Source organism: Artemia franciscana, chromosome 14 (genome assembly GCF_032884065.1).
Source record: "Artemia franciscana chromosome 14, ASM3288406v1, whole genome shotgun sequence".
In the NCBI taxonomy this organism is placed as follows: domain Eukaryota; kingdom Metazoa; phylum Arthropoda; class Branchiopoda; order Anostraca; family Artemiidae; genus Artemia; species Artemia franciscana.
This window is the reverse complement of record NC_088876.1, coordinates 2853841-2872283: the sequence shown is the minus strand read 5'-3', so window position 1 is coordinate 2872283 and position 18443 is coordinate 2853841. Positions and strand designations below refer to the sequence as shown.

Below are 18443 nucleotides of genomic sequence, written 5' to 3'. Positions count from 1 at the left end.
CCACAAAAGAAGAAAATCACCGTGAGGCTACTGAAAAGATCTAATACAGATTGACAGCTTGATATACACCGATATTCACTTCTGATAATATCATTAATTTTTATTCATTAACTCTATAAAAGAAAAAATGTTCAGAATAAATTTTGTTTTCTGGTGAAAAAGTAAAATAATACATAGAGCCCACTTCACTCTTTACTTAGGCAGTGCTATTGCACCGCCTAAGTAAAGAGTGTAAAAGTAAAAAGACTAAAGTAAAAGAGCTAAGTAAAGAGTAAGCCTGTGAACAATGAGAATTAGTTGCTAGATATCGTAGACTGGTGGAAATGCAGTCCGGGATAATATATCTGTATTTTAATCTTAATTTAATGTATAATACATACTGTGCAAATATATAAAAGGTTTAATTTGGAGAGTATTCCCGAAAATAAAATGGAGCTAATGTATGAAGTTAAATGTAGAGAACAATAGAGAGAGTAGTTGTGAAATTTGGCACATATACAGAGATTTGTTAATAATGCAAGTCTAGAATAGAGTATGCGTAACTAATGTTGTTAATCACCAAATTTCCAATAGCGATTCAGTTAACATGTCGCAAGATAAGTATTTATTGTTATCTTTTGTAGATTACATTTGGTAAAGTTGATGTTAAGCCACATCTACATTCATTTTTCTTATAGTGTAGACTGCTACTGTTATTTAAATTTCCTGTTTCCGGATAAGACACAAAAAGATGCCAATAAATGGGCCGGCATGCGAAAAAGAGAAAATGAAGATGTGCTGTTCAATTTTCTTGGGGCTTTATAAAGCAATAAATTTACAAAAAAAAGCTATGGATTTTAACAAGAAATATATAGAGGCTTCTAAACAAAAAGCAGAAATTGTCTAATGAAGAGACTTTTTCAATAATTGAAATCTGGAAGTATACAACCAAATTAAATAGTCAAATAAAAAACTAAAATAGTTTAATCATACCAGTTCAAAAGTTTAAGACATGAATTCTAGATCAAACAAAAGAAATACATGAAAACAAGGTTATTTTGAAATACGGATATCATACAGGATGTTTGATAAGAAACTGACGCAAGAGCCCATATTTGCGGTAAAAACAAGCAAGTTAGGAGTTCTGGATATGGCTGGTTGAGAGCGTGGAATTATTTAGCACCATTTCGGTAGACATCCCTTCAATGCGCTAGATTCCTAGAAAGAGATTTCGCACCTAAGACTGGGTCAAAGAGATCGTCCTTAAAAATTCCCGTGCTCCATAAAAGAATTATAACAGAAGAACAAGTAGGAAAACTGGGAGACAGGTAGAAAAATACATTAGTAATTTGCGCTTTTGCCTATCTCCCAAATTTTTAGAAAACGCCAAATGTATAAGCACTATTAAGCCGATAAATTGGATGCTCGAACACGCTATCAGCTATCAGCCTCGACTCAATGCGGAGCTATCCTTTATTTATGGTGTTTGTCAGCGGTTGTCTATGGTTACGGCTAGATCTTTCTGGAAAGGTTTCGGAGTTTCGTTTAAATTCATTCTACAGCAGCAATAGTTGTCTGTCTACCGGCATAAAAAAAAGAATAGGGTAGCGATCTTATTTGATAAAATGGCAGTTCCAGTAATAGGAATTGATTTTGGCAATGAAAACTGCTTTATTGCAGCTGCCAGATCTGGTGGATTAGAAGTACTTGCAAATGATTACAGCCTAAGGGATACCCCGTAAGTGGATTTGTGATGTTTTCCTCTGTTAGCCCTTTCTACAAAACTATGGCTATTGTGGTAAATTTGCAGCAGACTTAGTGGACAGAAACTGGTGAAAAATTAGGAATTTAAAATCATATTGGTATAAGCCCAAAATGGGGCTATTGAGAAGTAGGCTAGACATGCTTCAAAAACAATTTTTGGTAAAATTCTAGTTAATTGACTTCTTGCTATCTTGGAAAGGGTTTAGGTTAGGAAAAATGAAAGTTTCAGCGATGGGGCTACAGGCTAAAGTATGTCCTGGGAAGGTATTTTGAAATACCTACCTCTACTCCTTCTCCCTCTAGAGAGCCCTGAAATTTGCCTGCATGACAGGTCTATACCTATTGAAATTTTGACAAAACAACATTTTACCTTAATTTTCAGTTACTAGTTGCTTTTTCTTTGCCTTTAGTTCTGAAAATGCAATTCCTGTTATTTGAGTAGAATTTGGTTAATTTATAGCAAACAGTATTAGGCTACTGGCTTTTGTATAAAGTGAATATACCACTTGATGCCTTTTTTAATGTTCTTTACAAATATAATAATTGCTTCTACTGAAAATTCAGATTTAAGCACTGTTTGACCTCTTATAAATGACCTAAATATGGGGTATAAAAAAAGCTTAAATCATTGGTCTCAGACTTTAAAACATTGGACTCAAACTTACCATTTCATTATAAATCCATTTTTTGAATGTTATATTATCCATAAGCAGTGATTTTCCATGATTAAATTGAAGAAATAAATTTTATCAATGTTATGGCATTTTCTTCTTCCTTGACATTGGATTTTAAATAAAAGCATGCGTTTTTGGTCAAAAATATGAAAGCCATCTATTACAAATGCCAGTTATACTGTTTACTATAAATTTAACTATAGTAAATACAGGAATGGTTAGTTTACATTTAATATATGCTATGCTTTACCCCCACCCCCCTGATGTGCAAATATATAGCCACAATTTGTTTCTAAACTATTACAGATTTGCAATTTCAAATATCCTATTATTTTGTAAAAAACAACCAAAAACACATGCTTTAATTGAAATTTTGGCAACAAGGAAGAAGAAAACACCATAATATTGATACAATTTTTTTTTATCCAATTTAATTGTTTAAAATCAGTGCTTGTAGATAATATAGGCCTAACATTCAATAAATGGATTTACAGTGAAACAGTAAGTTTGAGTCTAATGTTAGAAAGTTTGAGACCAACGTTTTAAGTCTTTTTTATACCCCATATTTAGGTCATTTTTAAGAGGTCACAAAGTGCTTAAATCTGAATTTCCAGTAGAAGCAATTATTATATTTTGTAAAGAGTATAAAAAAAGGCATCAAGTGGTATATTCACTTTATACAAAAGCCAGTAATAGTGTTTGCTATAAATTTACTGAATTTTGAGCCATATCAATATTTTTTTTTCAAAATTTAGGAAATAAATTTGCATATCTTTAAAACCTTATAAAATAGAATTGAGCAAAGTTATGAAGCTGAAAACAATTTTGTTGTACTTCAAATAATCAGCAGATCTATTTTGCAAGGTTTCACTTTTATAAAACCCATATTTTTAAAGGTCATCAAAGGTCAGGGCCCTCTACAGGGAGAAGGAGTGGAGGTAGTTGCTTCAAAATTCCTTCCCAGGACATACTTTAGCCTGTAGACCCATCCCTGAAAGTTTCATTTTCCTAACCTAAACCCTTTCCAAGACGGCAAAAAGTCAATTAACTAGAATTTTACCCAATTTTTTCTTCATAACATGCAGAATGCAGTAATGTTTACTTTTTCTCCAAGTGCTCTAAAGTGCATATGATTCTGAAGTGTGCAAAGTGCAAGATTCTGATGATCACATATTTGTTTCTTTGTCATTAGGCCTATTACAGAAGCTCATCCATTTTTTAGGTTTCTAAAATCCCCCTCTTACAAGACTAAAAATGCATAAAGTCGGTTTGCTTACAGATAACATCACCTATAGAGCAAAGCATATTAGTCCATAAGCCCTGTGGGTAGCAAGGCAAGGTCTATATTTTACATTTATTCAACAAAGAGTAATAAAACTAAAAAAAACCTCAAACAAGGTTTATTAAGTGGAGGGTCAACCAAAAATGGATGCACTTTTCTAGTAATGATAAAGAAGCAATATGCAATCATCAGAATTTTGCTATATGCACTAATACACACTTGGAAAAAATTAAACATTTATCCACAATGATTGTAGTTAACACATTTTGACTGCAGGTCTACTGCACTTTACCTTCAAATATGTTGCCCAAATTGCATATTTCCTGTAAATTTTGTTGTGTGTCAATTTTGTTTTAACCCATTTAGGGGTTAAAACAAAATGTAAATTGTAAATTGACATTACACTGACAACTGTAAATTGACAACACTGTAAATTGAATCAACACTGACAAAATCAAGAAATGGAAAAATGCATAGGCTAAGAAATATACAATTTCAGCTATTAATTTGCAAAATGAAAGGTATGACAATTTCAAACTTGAGATGCTGTTCTGTTATTTTTAATTGCCACAAAATAGCATAGGTATTACAATGTGCTAAAATTGTCTTCCCCTAGAAAGGGCCAATACTTCCAGTTCATACTTTTTCACATAATTTGGCTAGGAAGAAGACGAATAGCCTACATCACTCAATGTGCTTAAAAGTATAATAATCACTGCTATGGCAATTTTTTTTGATCCCTTAAAGGTCCTTGAAAAGAACTTTAAAAAACTCATAAACATGTGTTTTCATGCATTTTATTACATTAATATGAACAGACAAACATTTATTATTTATTTATTTATTTATTTTATTTCTAACCCGTCATACAATACAAAGTAAACAGAGACGGAGTATACAGACAAAACGACAAAAAAAAGGAATATGAGAGAAAAAAAAAAAGAAACATCACAACAATGGAATAATTTATAAAGAACATTCGATGAAGCACTGAACCACTTTTGCATACATACAACTTTAAATATCACTGTACAGGAATACATACATACATACATGCATATTTCATTCCCATCAAAAAAAAAAAAAAAAAAAATCACTACAAAAGAATACACAACACACAAGAAAAATAAAGAACACATGAGTATCTAACTACAAAAAATAAAAAAACCTATTGCCTCAAAATAATTGCCCAAGGATGAGTAACAATATTAGAGTTATATCTGGTGATCTGGGCTAATATTGCTTCATTAGGGTTGATGATCCCATACCGACTTGTCACAATACGGTTACTTGTCTATGGTGGAAGCCGTAAGAGGTACTTTGCATATTTATAATATGTAGACCACAATTTTTTCTTATCTTCCTTTTGGAAAATCCTCCAAAAGGGACTTAGATACAGATAATGAGGTAGTGCCATTGCATTATATAGATGGGCCAAAATCCGCCGATCAAACTGACACTTATAAACTACAACATGGCTATACGCTAAAGAGATCCGCTTCTGCAGATGACTCTGCAAAAGATGACATGTTTCAAGCATAGACCAACCAATAGGGATCCCTAAATAAACTATGTGTTTGGCAAGCCAAACAGTAGCACCACCCAGCCTAACATCAACAGCAGACCCTTGCTTAGCATTAAATAACAACACATCAGATTTCTTTTCGTTAAACTGAAGGCCTATTTTTCCATATTCTACTTGAAGCTGGATAAAATTTTCCTCTAAACCGTGAAGGAGGCGGCTCAAATTAAGTACATTGTCTGTATAGCTTATTAACAATAGATCAATTCCTCTCAGAATGTATGTCAGATTTGACTTAGATTGTGGTTTAACAATGCTGTTATTAAATGCGGTAGGTGATGTCAATGCACCCTGCCTTACACCTTTTTCAATGGGGAGTACCGGGTTATTTGTCAGGTTTGGTGTTATTGGTAGCTTAAGCCTAGCTTTTAAATTTTTATACATATCATATAAAGGGTTTAACATACTTGGATCAACACCTACTAGGCCCATATCCAAAATAATCTGCTCATGAATTAGTGAATCAAAGGCCCTTCTGACATCATGTGCAGCAAGAGCTATGCTCTCACCGCTTTCCTCAGCATCTATCAAAGCCAAAACAAGAGCAGAAAGAGCGTGACCACTACCAAGACTAGGCTGAAAACCGAATTGATGGTCTGGGACTGTGCATTTCGACCGCAGTTCATCGACAATAAGTGCCTCAAATAACTTACAAAAAACTGTAGCCACAGTTATAGGTCGGAAAGACGAGCACTGGCTAAGTGGCTTTCCCTTTTTAGGCACAGGTGTTAATATTCCTATTGAAAAAGAATCAGGCACTATACCCAGGTTAAAAATTATTTGAAAAAGCAGGGCAAGGTGCTCAAGGAACAGCTCACTGCAAAACAGCAGGTGCTGAATTGATATACCATCACAACCGCGCGATTTCTTTTTTTTTAGTTTTCTAATAGCAGAACGGATAGAACACCTCGTAATTTTAACACCCGGACTGTTTTCTTCTCGCTTTCGTGAGAAGAAATCATCCAGTTTCACACCAAAGCTTTTTTGTAGCTTGATATCAGGAGCCGAAAATTCATTTCTATAATGCTGAACCCAATTATCTCGAGATATTGAGGTCATTGTTACATGAGATCTTTCTTTAAACAATGAAGACCAAAGTTTATTTGGGTGGGTAAGGATAGCCTGAGATGAAGAACGAATAATTGCACTATGGTGTAGTGAAAGTTCTTTCGCGAATTTACGTTTACTATGAATTCGAAGCTTATTCACCCACCCGTCTCGAGGACATCCAGCCTCACGCTAAACCGAAAGCCAGAATTTTGCCGAACTACACGCGTTTTGAAGATTAACATTTGCAGACCAGCCTGGTACTTCGGTACCAGGCCACACCCATCTAAATGGTACAGCTGACTGTTCAGCAAGACGTAATGCATGCACAAGCTCACCACAATAAATATTCAACCGAATTCGTGATTCCGCCAGATGGTTCTTAGAACTAACCATCAGCAGATCAAAAGGAACGCGGATTTTTGAAACAAGTTCATCACAAGTCGACTGAAATGAACTCATAGACGCACATTTCCAATCACAAACAAAATAAGGACGCTTCTGGAGCCTTCCAGGAGGAGGCGGAACACTACTATTTAAATCAATATTGAAAAACAATGGAAAATGGTCAGATGTAAAATTTGAATCAGAAACAAGAACCTCACTCGGTGTAAGTGATTGAGTGTGCATAACATGATCTAGGTTTGACATACTTCCCGAATTATGAATATATGAAAAATTCTTATTCTTAGACGCGAGTATAAATTCATCACCTAACATACCGAGTAACATATTAGCACGATTAGAACTTGAACTGTTGTTGCCGCTCGGGTTTTCAAGATCACAGTTAAAGTCACCTGTTATCAGACACGAAAGTCCATGCTTTTTTATTTTATCAATACATTTGGATAGCCTTGCAATACTTATGGCAAACTGTCTATCTGATCGATCATCACGATAATCCGTAGGGAGGTAAACATTCACTATAACAATATCATGCATTTTGATAGCGAGAAAGTCTAATCCCGAGTCAAACATAGAGGTTGATAGAGAGGATCTAACGTAAGTCGCAAGGCCACCAGATGGCCGGCCATGAGTGCGAGAGCGTTTGGCTGCAACTGTAAAAACTTGATGGTTTGGTGACAGGTTCAATAACGGAAGGCTGAGAGAGGTTGCAAAATGTTCCTGCAAACACACAATATCATATCTTGAAAGAAGGTCCTCGATAAAAATAGACCGGTTAAGGATATTTCCATTTAAATTCCACGTTGCAACTGCATGCTTAGCACAAGCGGGTTCTAGATTCATTTTGGTAGGGCATTCATATTGATTATCGCTTTATTAGCCGGACATCTTATGTTATAGCATGTATGGCCTTTCTTTTTGCATATAATGCAGTACATATCTTTAGTGCACAAATTATCCTTTGTGGATGTGTGATCAGAAGCACCACAACGACCACATATAGGCGTCAATACGCAATTAGTCGCTAAGTGACCAACTCTATGGCACGAATAACATCTTTTTGGGAGAAATTTGAATTCTTCAGCAGGCAGCTTCTCATAACCGATTCGGACTGAGACTGCAAGAAAGTCTTCGAGATCCTTACTGGTCCCGAAATACAGCTTGAACACTTTGGAGCGCTCAAAGCTACCGATTACTATTGCTTTTAATGCATATGGAACAAGGGATTCTATATCAGTCTGGGTCATACTAGGTGGAACCTTTTTCAAAACAGCAATAAACATTTTCTCTTTGAGCATGGCAGAGACCTCAGGCTTACTAACTATCATTTTCTCAACGATCTTTTCAGCAGAAGATTTGGACTTGACGAATAATTTCCAGTCCTGTCTCACCTTTTTTAGCTCACTTATTTCGGCTGAGTTGGGGCAGATGGTATCCAAAAACTGCTTGCGAGCAATGGGATTATCAAGAGACTTTGGCATTTTTAGAACAACGGCATAGGATGTCTGGGGATTGACTGTTACAGGATTGGCGGGGCCTGGGACACTACTCGCTGAAGGGCAACATAGGCTCTGTGCTTTAGCCATAGACACAAAATTCTTAAATTCTAGACATAAATCATTTACCTTGCGGGTTAACGTAGCGCTTGCCTCGCCAGGAATTGTGGGGACTTCGTCCGGTTCGTATATAACAAACTTCGGCAGTTCCACTGAATTCTTATCACAGTAGTCTAAAACTTTCAAAATGTCTGCAAATGTATCAGCAACTTTCAGCCTTTCACTTGGTCGAGTAGCATAATTCGCCACAGACCAAATTGTTTTCTTCGCTTCGCTCACCAAATCGTCGGCGAAAAAATCGCAACCAGTTTTGATAATATCGGCATTTGCATTACCTTTTGATTTCGCCCGCACGGCAAAATTTAATATAGCGTTATGTACTAGTCTATTAGGCTGCATCCCATGAAATGAATCCAGTTCACACAAAGTTCCAGACTCAACGTCAGATAAACCATTAATTAGCAAAACAAACAAATCCAATCTTTTTTGCACAATTTCTCAGCAAACACAGGTAGATCGGTATTTGTACGAGTGACGTAGATAATGAGATTCAATCTTTACACTTTCATAATAGTTTATCCTTGAAACTTGAAAAAATAATCCGTCTAATTTAGCTTATGTTCACGCTTCAAAAGCAAGGTAATATCCAGAAAAATGTTATTTTTTGTTCGTCCGCACTGAATGAAAGCTAGTTGAAGACTAGTTGAGGGAGAGAGTTCAAACCCCCTACCCCCTAAATGACATTAAAAAAATGTCATTTATAATAAATTCAGGAGTGGTAGGCTAGGCTAATTATTATTTTATTAAATCTTGAGAGTAAAATTTTATTTTGAAAACAAATTTACAGGAATTTTTAAAAAGAGCTTGAAACCCACTCAAAAATGGCATCATATTAAAACAGAAAGTCCACCATTAGAGTCAACATTGTTCATGAACCTAAACAGGAAATTACAACCAATCACATATTGCATAGGTAGCCTAATTTCTTTTTTTGTTCTGTTGTTTTTTTTCTTTGTTGCTAGCAGTGCACTCAAACATCATAGAGAAATGTTTAGGGACTCTTTTAAAAACAAATTTTTATATTTAATTATTTTTTATGAAATCTAACCCAGAACCAAATATTACATTTGGTGAGAGCATAAAAAAGGCATTAAATGATGTATTCAGTTTCTTCTTAGCTAAAATATATGAAAAACCATCAAATTTACTGAAGTTCCATAATCTGCTTGAAACCTTAATGAATTTATGTAAACAATACAATTCTAGATGAACACCTTTTGTCAAAATTGAATATAGAGCCTCAATGACTCCCAGGGAGTCATTGAGTATATATATACTTATATACTGTATATGTAGTATATAACATATAGTATATGTATATATAGTATATATATACAATATATACATATTGAATATATGTATACTCATATACTGTATATGTAGTATATAATATATAGTATATATATATATATATATATATATATATATACATATATATATATATATAAAAATATATAAATATATAATATATATATATATATATATATATATATATATATATATATATATATATATATATATATATATATATATATATATATATATATATATATATATAGTATTTATACTTGAATACATATTGCCACCCTTTCCCCCACTGAGGTGCACTGACATTAAATAAAAATTTACATTTGTGTTATAAAAGTGAAACCTTGTGAAGCAAAATGGAATGAGAAAGTATAGAATTAGTTAGGATAGCAAAACTCTCCTAAGCTTACATTATGCTGGTGATAAGAGCATCCTACATGAAAATGTTAACAAAATGAATAAACTTTTGAAAGTTTGAGAGTTCAAGGTGCAACAATAGATTTGAAAATTAATATTGAGAAGACTAAGTTGCTAAGACTGAGATAAGTGAATGTGAAGAGGTGATGTTAGGTAACAAGAAGATTGATCAAATGGACAGCTTCACATACATCTTGTGGTGTTATTAGTTAAGATAGTGGGTAGAGTGAAGATGATAAAATAGAATTGTGAAGGCCCAAGGTGTTTTTAATCACATTTGAAAAGATCAGAAGAAAAGGATAATGATCCTGCAAACCAAGATTAGCATATTTGAAGCTACCATGATGATTTGGGTTAAGTATGGTTCCTAAGTTATTATGGTGCTAAGTGGGTTAAGTATAAGTTCTAAGTGGGTTAAGTATGGTTCCTAAGTTCTTTATGGTTCTAAATGGGCCCTCAATAAGGTAGAGGAGGATTTCCTAGGTGTTTTTCAGAGATAATGCTTACAGATTGTTTGGGTACCCAACTGACTAATAGTAACTGAAACAGTAGGTATGGTTTAATCTTACTTTCTAGGGCAATGATGAGAGAAAGGTTGAGAGGGCTAGGACATAATCTGTCGATGAAAGATGAGAGATTGTTCTTATTGGCCAGTCATCTCCAACCATTTTCTTTTAGAAAATGGAGAGTGCAGGGGAGGGAGTCAAATGGCAAGCTGGTCATCTTAAATGGGGTGGGATTCTGTTAAAAGGAAAGATCTAAAGGAAATGGGAACTTCTTAAGAGGGAGTCTTTGAATAGGTTATGATGGATGAGAAGCATGCATAGCTCTGTTGGTCACAGATGGCATGGTGCTGCAGTCAGTTGTTAGTAGTATTAATTTGTAGCAAAGAAACAAGAGTTTTTAGTGTTGCAACTACTTCCCTGTAAGACTATGAAATAAAAAAAAACAGTTTTTTTTTTTAATGAAAGTAAGGAGCAACATTAAAACTTAAAACAAACAGAAATTACTCCGTATATGAAAGGGGCTTTTCCTCCTCAACGCCTCGCTCTTTACGCTGAAGTTTGACTCTTTTTCTTAACTCTACTTTTTAAAACAGTAAAAAACTTTAGCGTAAAGATTGGGGCGTTGAGGAGGGAACAGCCCCTTTCATATAGGGGGTAATTTCTGCTCGTTTTAAGTTTTAATGTTGCTCCTTAATTTCATTTTAAAAAACTTGTTTTTTTATATTTAATTTCTGGACGTTTTTGAATTAATGCATGTTTTGATCTTGGCTCTCCTCACATAAATAATTAAAACAAATTTGCATGTTATTTTTTTTTTGGCTAAGTGCCTTTCTCATAGTTGTAATTGGAAGATTTTGAGAAAAAAGGAGCAAGGGAGGAGGCCTAGTTGCCCTCCAATTTTTCGATTACTTAAAAAGGCAACTAAACTTTAAAATTTTTTACAAATGTCTTCATTAGTAAAGAATATACATAACTTACGAATTAGCTTACATTACAAACTTCTATATTCATATGTTTTTATTGCATATATGAGGGGGTTCACCCCTTGTCAATACCTCGCTCTTTACACTAAAGCTGAAATTTTGTCCCAATTCCTTAAGAATGACCTCTGAATCACACAGGCTGTAGAATAAATAGTTCAAATTTCTAAAAATACTTTAGTGTAAGAGTGAAGTATTACAAGGAAGAAAACCCCTCATATGTGTAATAATTTTTGTTTGTTTCAAGTTTTAATGCTGCTCCTTACTTTCATTAGAAAAAACTTTTCATATTTATTTTTTCATTGTTTTCTCAAATAATGCTAGCAAATCCTGCTTTTGAGAATTGAAATTCTCTTCCCCCATGAGAAGTTCCTCCATGGAAATATCCTCCCACGTAACCCTCCCCCCCCAAACCAAAAAATCCGCCTGAGAACGTCTGTACACTTCCCAGTAACCATTACTATATGTAAACACAGGTCAAAGTTTGTAACTTGCAGCCTCTCCCATGGGGACTGCAGGGGAGTAAGTCATCCCCAAAGTCATAGTTGTTAGGTTTTTCGACTATGGTGAATAAAATGGCTATCTCAGAATTTTGATCTGGTGACTTTGACAGTCACCCCTGAAAAAAAAAAACCAAATAAACATGCATCCATGATCTGTCTTTTGAAATTCCACATTTCTGTAGATAGGAGCTTGAAACTTTTACAATAAGGTTCTCTGATACGCTGAATCTGATGGTCTGATCTTCGTTAAGACTGTATGACCTTTAGGGGGTGTTTCCCCCTATTTGCTAAAGTGAGGCAAATTTTTCCAGGCTCGTAACTTTTGATGGGTAATACTAATCTTGATGAAACTTTATATTTAAAATCAGCATTAAAATGCGATTCTTTTGATGTAACTATTGATATCAAAATTCCATTTTTTAGAGTTTTGGTTACTATTGAGCTGGGTCACTCTTTACTACAGTTTGTTACCACGAACTGTTTGATCATAGCTGAATCTCCCTACAACTGTTTACAGGAGAACTGAGGGGATGTCATTTTAGCCTACAAGTTGTTGAGGGCTAATACTATCCCAGCATTATTCCCTACCGTTGGTACCAACTCTAGAGCAAGAGGTCTTCTCCTGAAACTTGTAAAGTAGTCTACAATAACTAGAGTCAATACTCAATTCTTTTCATCATGATTGTCAACAGTTGGAACAAACTATCTAATGAAACAGTTATTGCTGAATTTGTTGAGGTTTTCAAAAAAAGACTGGATGCTGAGTGGTCCTCCAGAGAGTGTAAACTCAATTGAGATGCTACTGAACATGGAACAGCATCTGTTCACTAATGAACTATGTATACAACTCAAAGTCATCATTCTGGAGCTCTACAGGACTCGATACAAAATATAGAATATGCGTTGTAATTTGATCTTTCATCTATGGCCAATGCAACTTTCACAGGGGACTATCCTCTTATATAATCATTTTCTGCGTCGAAAATTTTCGTCGAATTCATAAATTCAACTTAGATCTGACCAATTGGGATGACAGCAATGTAGCTTCTCTCCTAGAGGATTGCATAAGCACAAACACTCAAAACTATAACTCTTGGCCAGATTCTGTAGAATCATGCTGGACTTGCAAGTAGTTAGGCTGATGAAAATTTTTTTGAAAGCCTTACCCCCCCCCCCTCTAAAACAAAGAGACCAGGTCAGGCACAGCTCTAGAAAGGTAGGCTACAAGTTTTAGCCTAGTTTTTATTTTTCATCAGGTTTGGTTAGTATCTGAAGTCCTGTTTTGGTGGGATGCAGCTGAAAAAAAGCATCAAATTTCATTCTTGTAAAACTGAGATCCATTGTTAAACAATGTTCTAACAATTGTACATTGTTAAAATTGCTACACTCTTAATTGGTTCAATGATTTTCAATTTATTTTGTTTGGTCTCCTTTTCTCACACCTAGAAAGACCTTATGCAACACTAATGATGTTTAGAAATTAATAGTTCTAACTCCTTTTTTTTTCTGAAACTAATTTTTCATACAACATTCAGTAAATTAAGTTTAAAAAAAACAAACTTTTGTTTGTAGTTACATTTTAAAAACTTCCACACTTGGCTGATTGGTTCCATGATATCTAATGCAACACAAAACAGAACCTTTTGCTATTATAGACTAAATTTGATCACTCATATACACTCTTCAACTGTCGCAAATGCTCGTACTTCCTTTAGCTGTTTCTCTAGTTCATGATCAGCTATCAGCAATGAAGAATGCATAATCAATCTCTTCGTCCCGCATTTGGGACACAAGATGGCAGATAAGGTCAGCGTCGACAATCTATTTTGTTTATCAGTCTTCAGTTCTTTTAAAGTACTGAAAAGATGTTCTGCAATATCATTCGAGAAAGGCAATGAAAAGAAAAAGTAAATAACATGCCTTAGATTTACAAACATTGGTCGACCACTTCGAGTAACAATGGACAAAACGAATCTCCAATATTCTGCTGGCGACTGATACAGATCCTTCAGAACATCAGCAGAGCTTTGTTCCCACCATTCCGAGTCAATGGCAGTTCTAGGACATGTAGGAGGGAAATGCTTAACTGGAATTGGTGTAAGACTAGAAAGATTGAGCTTAGCAGCATTTGAAGGCTCTACAATACAGGACATCTCATACAAATCATCATCAAATACGAACCTGGTTTTGATCTGTGCAACTGCTCCCTTGTAAATTTCTCTTGCTGCGAGGTATAGCTTCATCCCTTTATTATGGTCCTTTTTTATGCAAGATGGCAGACAAGGTCTGTGTTTATCAGTCTTCACCTCTTTTAAAGTGCTGAAAAGACATTCTGCAATATCATTCGAGAAAGGCAATGAAAAGAAAAAGTAAATAACATGCCTTAGATTTACTACTATCTAGTTAAATACTTAACTAGAAGTGGTGCAAGACTAGAAGAAAAAAACTCCTAGAAACACCTATAATGTTTAGAGATTCATAGAACTACTATCAAAATACTTTCAGCTCTTTTTTTCATTAGAAGTTGCATCTCCTTTCCTCAGCCATAGAAATAATTAAACTGGAATAATTACCAAACTTGGAAATGCATAGAAACACTTAGAAAATTGAGCTTTTAATATCAATACAATTCTGTTATATCTTTGATGGTTAGAAATATTCTTTGTACAAAAAATTCTTGTCTAATAAAACTTGAAAGCCAATTTGCTGTTGTTTCATCTATCCTTGAAAACGTTTATCTTGTGATTATATGCCTTTTAAATTACTACAACAACCAAGACTTTCTCTCATGACATCAAGACTTTAAAGATAGGTTAAATTTGGTTACACGGGCTCACCTAAATCAGTGGCAGATCAGTTCACATAGGTTCACCTAGATCAGTGGGGGCAAGGAGCCAAAGAGGAGCATGTACCCCCTAGATTTGTTACCGCCCCTTTGGTTTTAAAATGCCTCTTCTGGACCATTTTCAATGAAAAGTGTTTTCTTTTGTGTTCACTGAAAAAATGATAAATTTGCTCACCCCCTGTATCTCAAAAAATGCTTTTTGCCTCACCCTGTCCCTAAATTTTCTTGAATTGACACCACTGCCTTAGATAGGTTGAATTGGTTTCAAATCCAAAAATGTGGGGTGTAAAAATTAGCTCTCATATTGCATAACATTTTATTGAAATCCAACAACCCATCCTGTTAGATATGATTATTGCAAGATTATTTGTGTTCCTCCCCATTTCTCCTATATATAGAGTTAGATTGAACCCCAGGTGAGTAAGTAAGACCAGGGTTGCCAATTCACAGAAATCTAAGAGAAGGGGAATTTTTTCAGTTATTTTTTGTACAATGGCTCTTCCAAGGACATCTAAAATGAAATCAGATGAATTAGATTGATCAGGTAGAGAATCCATATATAGAAGCCTGCCAATTGCTGGGAACTATATTGCCGAGTGCTCCCGGTAGTTTATATATATATATTATTTATTATTTATTTATTTATTTATTTATTTTATTTTTCCCCCACACAACACATAAAGTAAATATGGTGGAGTAAGAATAAATATAAAAAAAAAACACAAAGGGAAAAACAAATACACTCACAAAATGAACAAAAAAACAAACAAAAAAACAAAACAAAACAGTTAAGATGGCGGTGAGGGGATAGGTGCGCAGAAGCTGTACTGGTGAGCTTTCTGTGAAGAATCTCCAACATTAAAGTTATATCAGGAACTGAGAATTTTCTAACAAGAGTTCGGTTTTTTGTCCAAGGTGGAAGATACAGAAGAAATTTGCAAAATTTGAAATAATTTATCCGAATTCTTTTTAAATTACTATTATTAAGAAGGGGGAAAATACCTGAAGCATAAAGGACGGAATGATCACAGAAAGTAGAATAAAGTTTGGCCTGCGCACGTCTATTATAATTCCCTCTCTTTGCAACAATCTTTGCATAGCCGATCTGAATCTTTTTACTTATATCACAAACAGTACGCTGACGTAAGCTCGAAAGATTGTTAGCAATAGAGATACCAAGCCAACGAATACAATCAACAAGAGGGATAGTGAAGTTATTGCAGTTAAGGGGAGTAGCAGTAATATAGTTATAGGGAAGAAACTCACATTTATCTATATTAAGTGAAAGGCCAATATCAGAATATCAGAGATAATATGATATAATTCCTCAGCGTTTTGTCTCAATATAGAAATATGAAAAGTTATTCTGGGTATAACTTGGACATGTACACAAGAAATGAAAGATTTGAACCTGATCTATTTATTATTTGCCTTTGCCAGATGACATTGTACACAGCCATACTAATCTTTAAATAATTAGAACAAATCAGAATTCAATTTTTATAGATGGTCTACATATGGAGTTTTGGTAGTGGGAGACATCAAATAAAAAAGGAGCTAAGAGCTTAAGTGGCACTTGTGACGAAATCAGGAGTGTCAGGAGCTCATATGGCATGAGCTCTAGCAAAAATTCTGAGAATCGCTAGATTAATTCAAAAGGAAAATCAGAGGCTTAATGCCAGTCGGGATTTAAAATAAGAGCTCTGAGACACGAGGTCCTTCTAAATATCAAAATTCATTAACATCTGATCACCCACTCGTAAGTTAAAAATACCCTTTTTTCTAATTTTTCCTCTCCCTTCACCCCCCCCCCAGATGATCGAATCGGGGAAAACGACTTTATTAATTTAATTTGTGCAGGTCCCTGACAAGCCTGCCAATTTTCATTGTCCTAGTACGTCCAGAAGCACTGAACTCGCCAAAGCACTGGGGCCCCATAACTCCCCTAAAGAGAGTGGATCCAGTCCGGTTACGTCAATCACGTATCTACGACATTTGCTTATTCTACTCACCAAGTTTCATTCCGGTATCTCCACTCTGAGCGTTTTCCAAGATTTCCAGTTTTCCCCTCCAACTCCCCTCAATATCACCAGATCTGGTCGGGATTTAAAATAAGAGTTCTGAGACATGAGTTCCTTCTAAATATCAAATTTAGAAATGCCTCACAAACGGTCACCCGTTCTAAAGTAAAAAATACTTCAATTTTTCCGAATTAAGACCCCTCCAACTCCCCTAAAGAGAGGGGATTCAGTCTGGTTATGTTAATCATGTATCTAGGACTTGTGCTTGTTCTTCCCACCAAGTTTCCTCCTGATATCTCCACTCTAAGGGTTTTCCAAGATTTCCTGCCCCCCCCCCCCCCAACTACCCCCAATGACACTGGATCTGGCCGGGGTTTAAAATAAGAGATCTGAGTTACGAGGTCCTTCTAAATACGAAATTTCATTAAGATTTGATCACTCCTTTGTAAGTTAAAAATACCTCATTTTTCAGAATTAACCCTCCCCCCAACTCCCCCACAGATAGTAAATCCGTTCCGGTTATGTCAATCACGTATCTAGGACTTGTGCTTATTTTTCCCACCAAGTTTCATACCGATCCCTCCACTCTTAGCGTTTTCCAAGATTTTAGGTTTCCCCATCCAACCTCCCCCCCCAATATCACCGGATCCGGACGGGAATTAAAATAAGAGCTATTGACACGATATCCTTCTAAATATCAGATTTCATTAAGATCCGATCACCCGTTCGTAAGTTAAAAATACCTCATTTTGTCTAATTTTTCCAAATTAACCTTCCCCCCACTCCCCCTCAGATGGCCGAATCGGGGAAACGATTTCTAATTTAATCTGGTCTGTTCTATGATACGCCTGCCAAATTTCATCGTCCTAGCTTATCTGGAACTTCCTAAGGTAACAAAACCGGGAGCGACAGACCAACAGAATTTTGCGATCGCTATATTTCACTTTGTAAATACCAAGTGCCATAAAAATATACATGGGTGAAGAATAAGCTAAGCCCATAAAGCACCAAATAGAAAAAAAAGGTTTACTTTCCATTTGAAAGTTTAGCTGTCTATAGAAGTAAACAGATTATTAATTTTTGAATTTCTCTGTACAAAAAGCACTGCCAAATTTTAATGATAGTCTTCCTACTTATTTCCTTGGTTCAACTTGGTACCTCAGATAAAAATAGTAAATGCTTCAATAAATTTTGATGCAACCGAAGGCAAAATTTTATGAGTCACACTTTTCAGCTATGAATATACCTGAGTTGGGTTCAGAGGGCAAAATCATTTTTTTTTTTGTCCTATATCCCTTAATTCACACCAGTTTTCACTTATATCTAGCAAAAGCCCTTCTGTTAGGTATCCTAATGAGTCGAATTTATTGGCCCCTTATGTTCTCCCTCCTCACAAAAGTTCAATTATGAACTTTTTTACTTTGCATTTCAATTCATACAAGTTTTCATTGATATCTAGCAAAAGATTCGATTAGTCGAATTTCATTCTTTTTAAGTCTTTTTAAGATTTATTT

At 35.0% G+C, this 18443-nt stretch overlaps 1 protein-coding gene across 1 annotated transcript in view; it reads left to right on the top strand.

The window, feature by feature from the left end:
- Positions 1-1527: 1527 nt before the first annotated feature.
- LOC136035182 (heat shock 70 kDa protein 4-like) overlaps positions 1528-18443 on the top strand; it is a 102999-nt gene continuing 86083 nt past the window's right edge. The window contains exon 1 of the mRNA XM_065716753.1: positions 1528-1717. Coding sequence (XP_065572825.1) covers positions 1605-1717 — 113 coding nt within the window. The 5' untranslated portion in view covers positions 1528-1604. The remainder of the gene's footprint in view (positions 1718-18443) is intronic.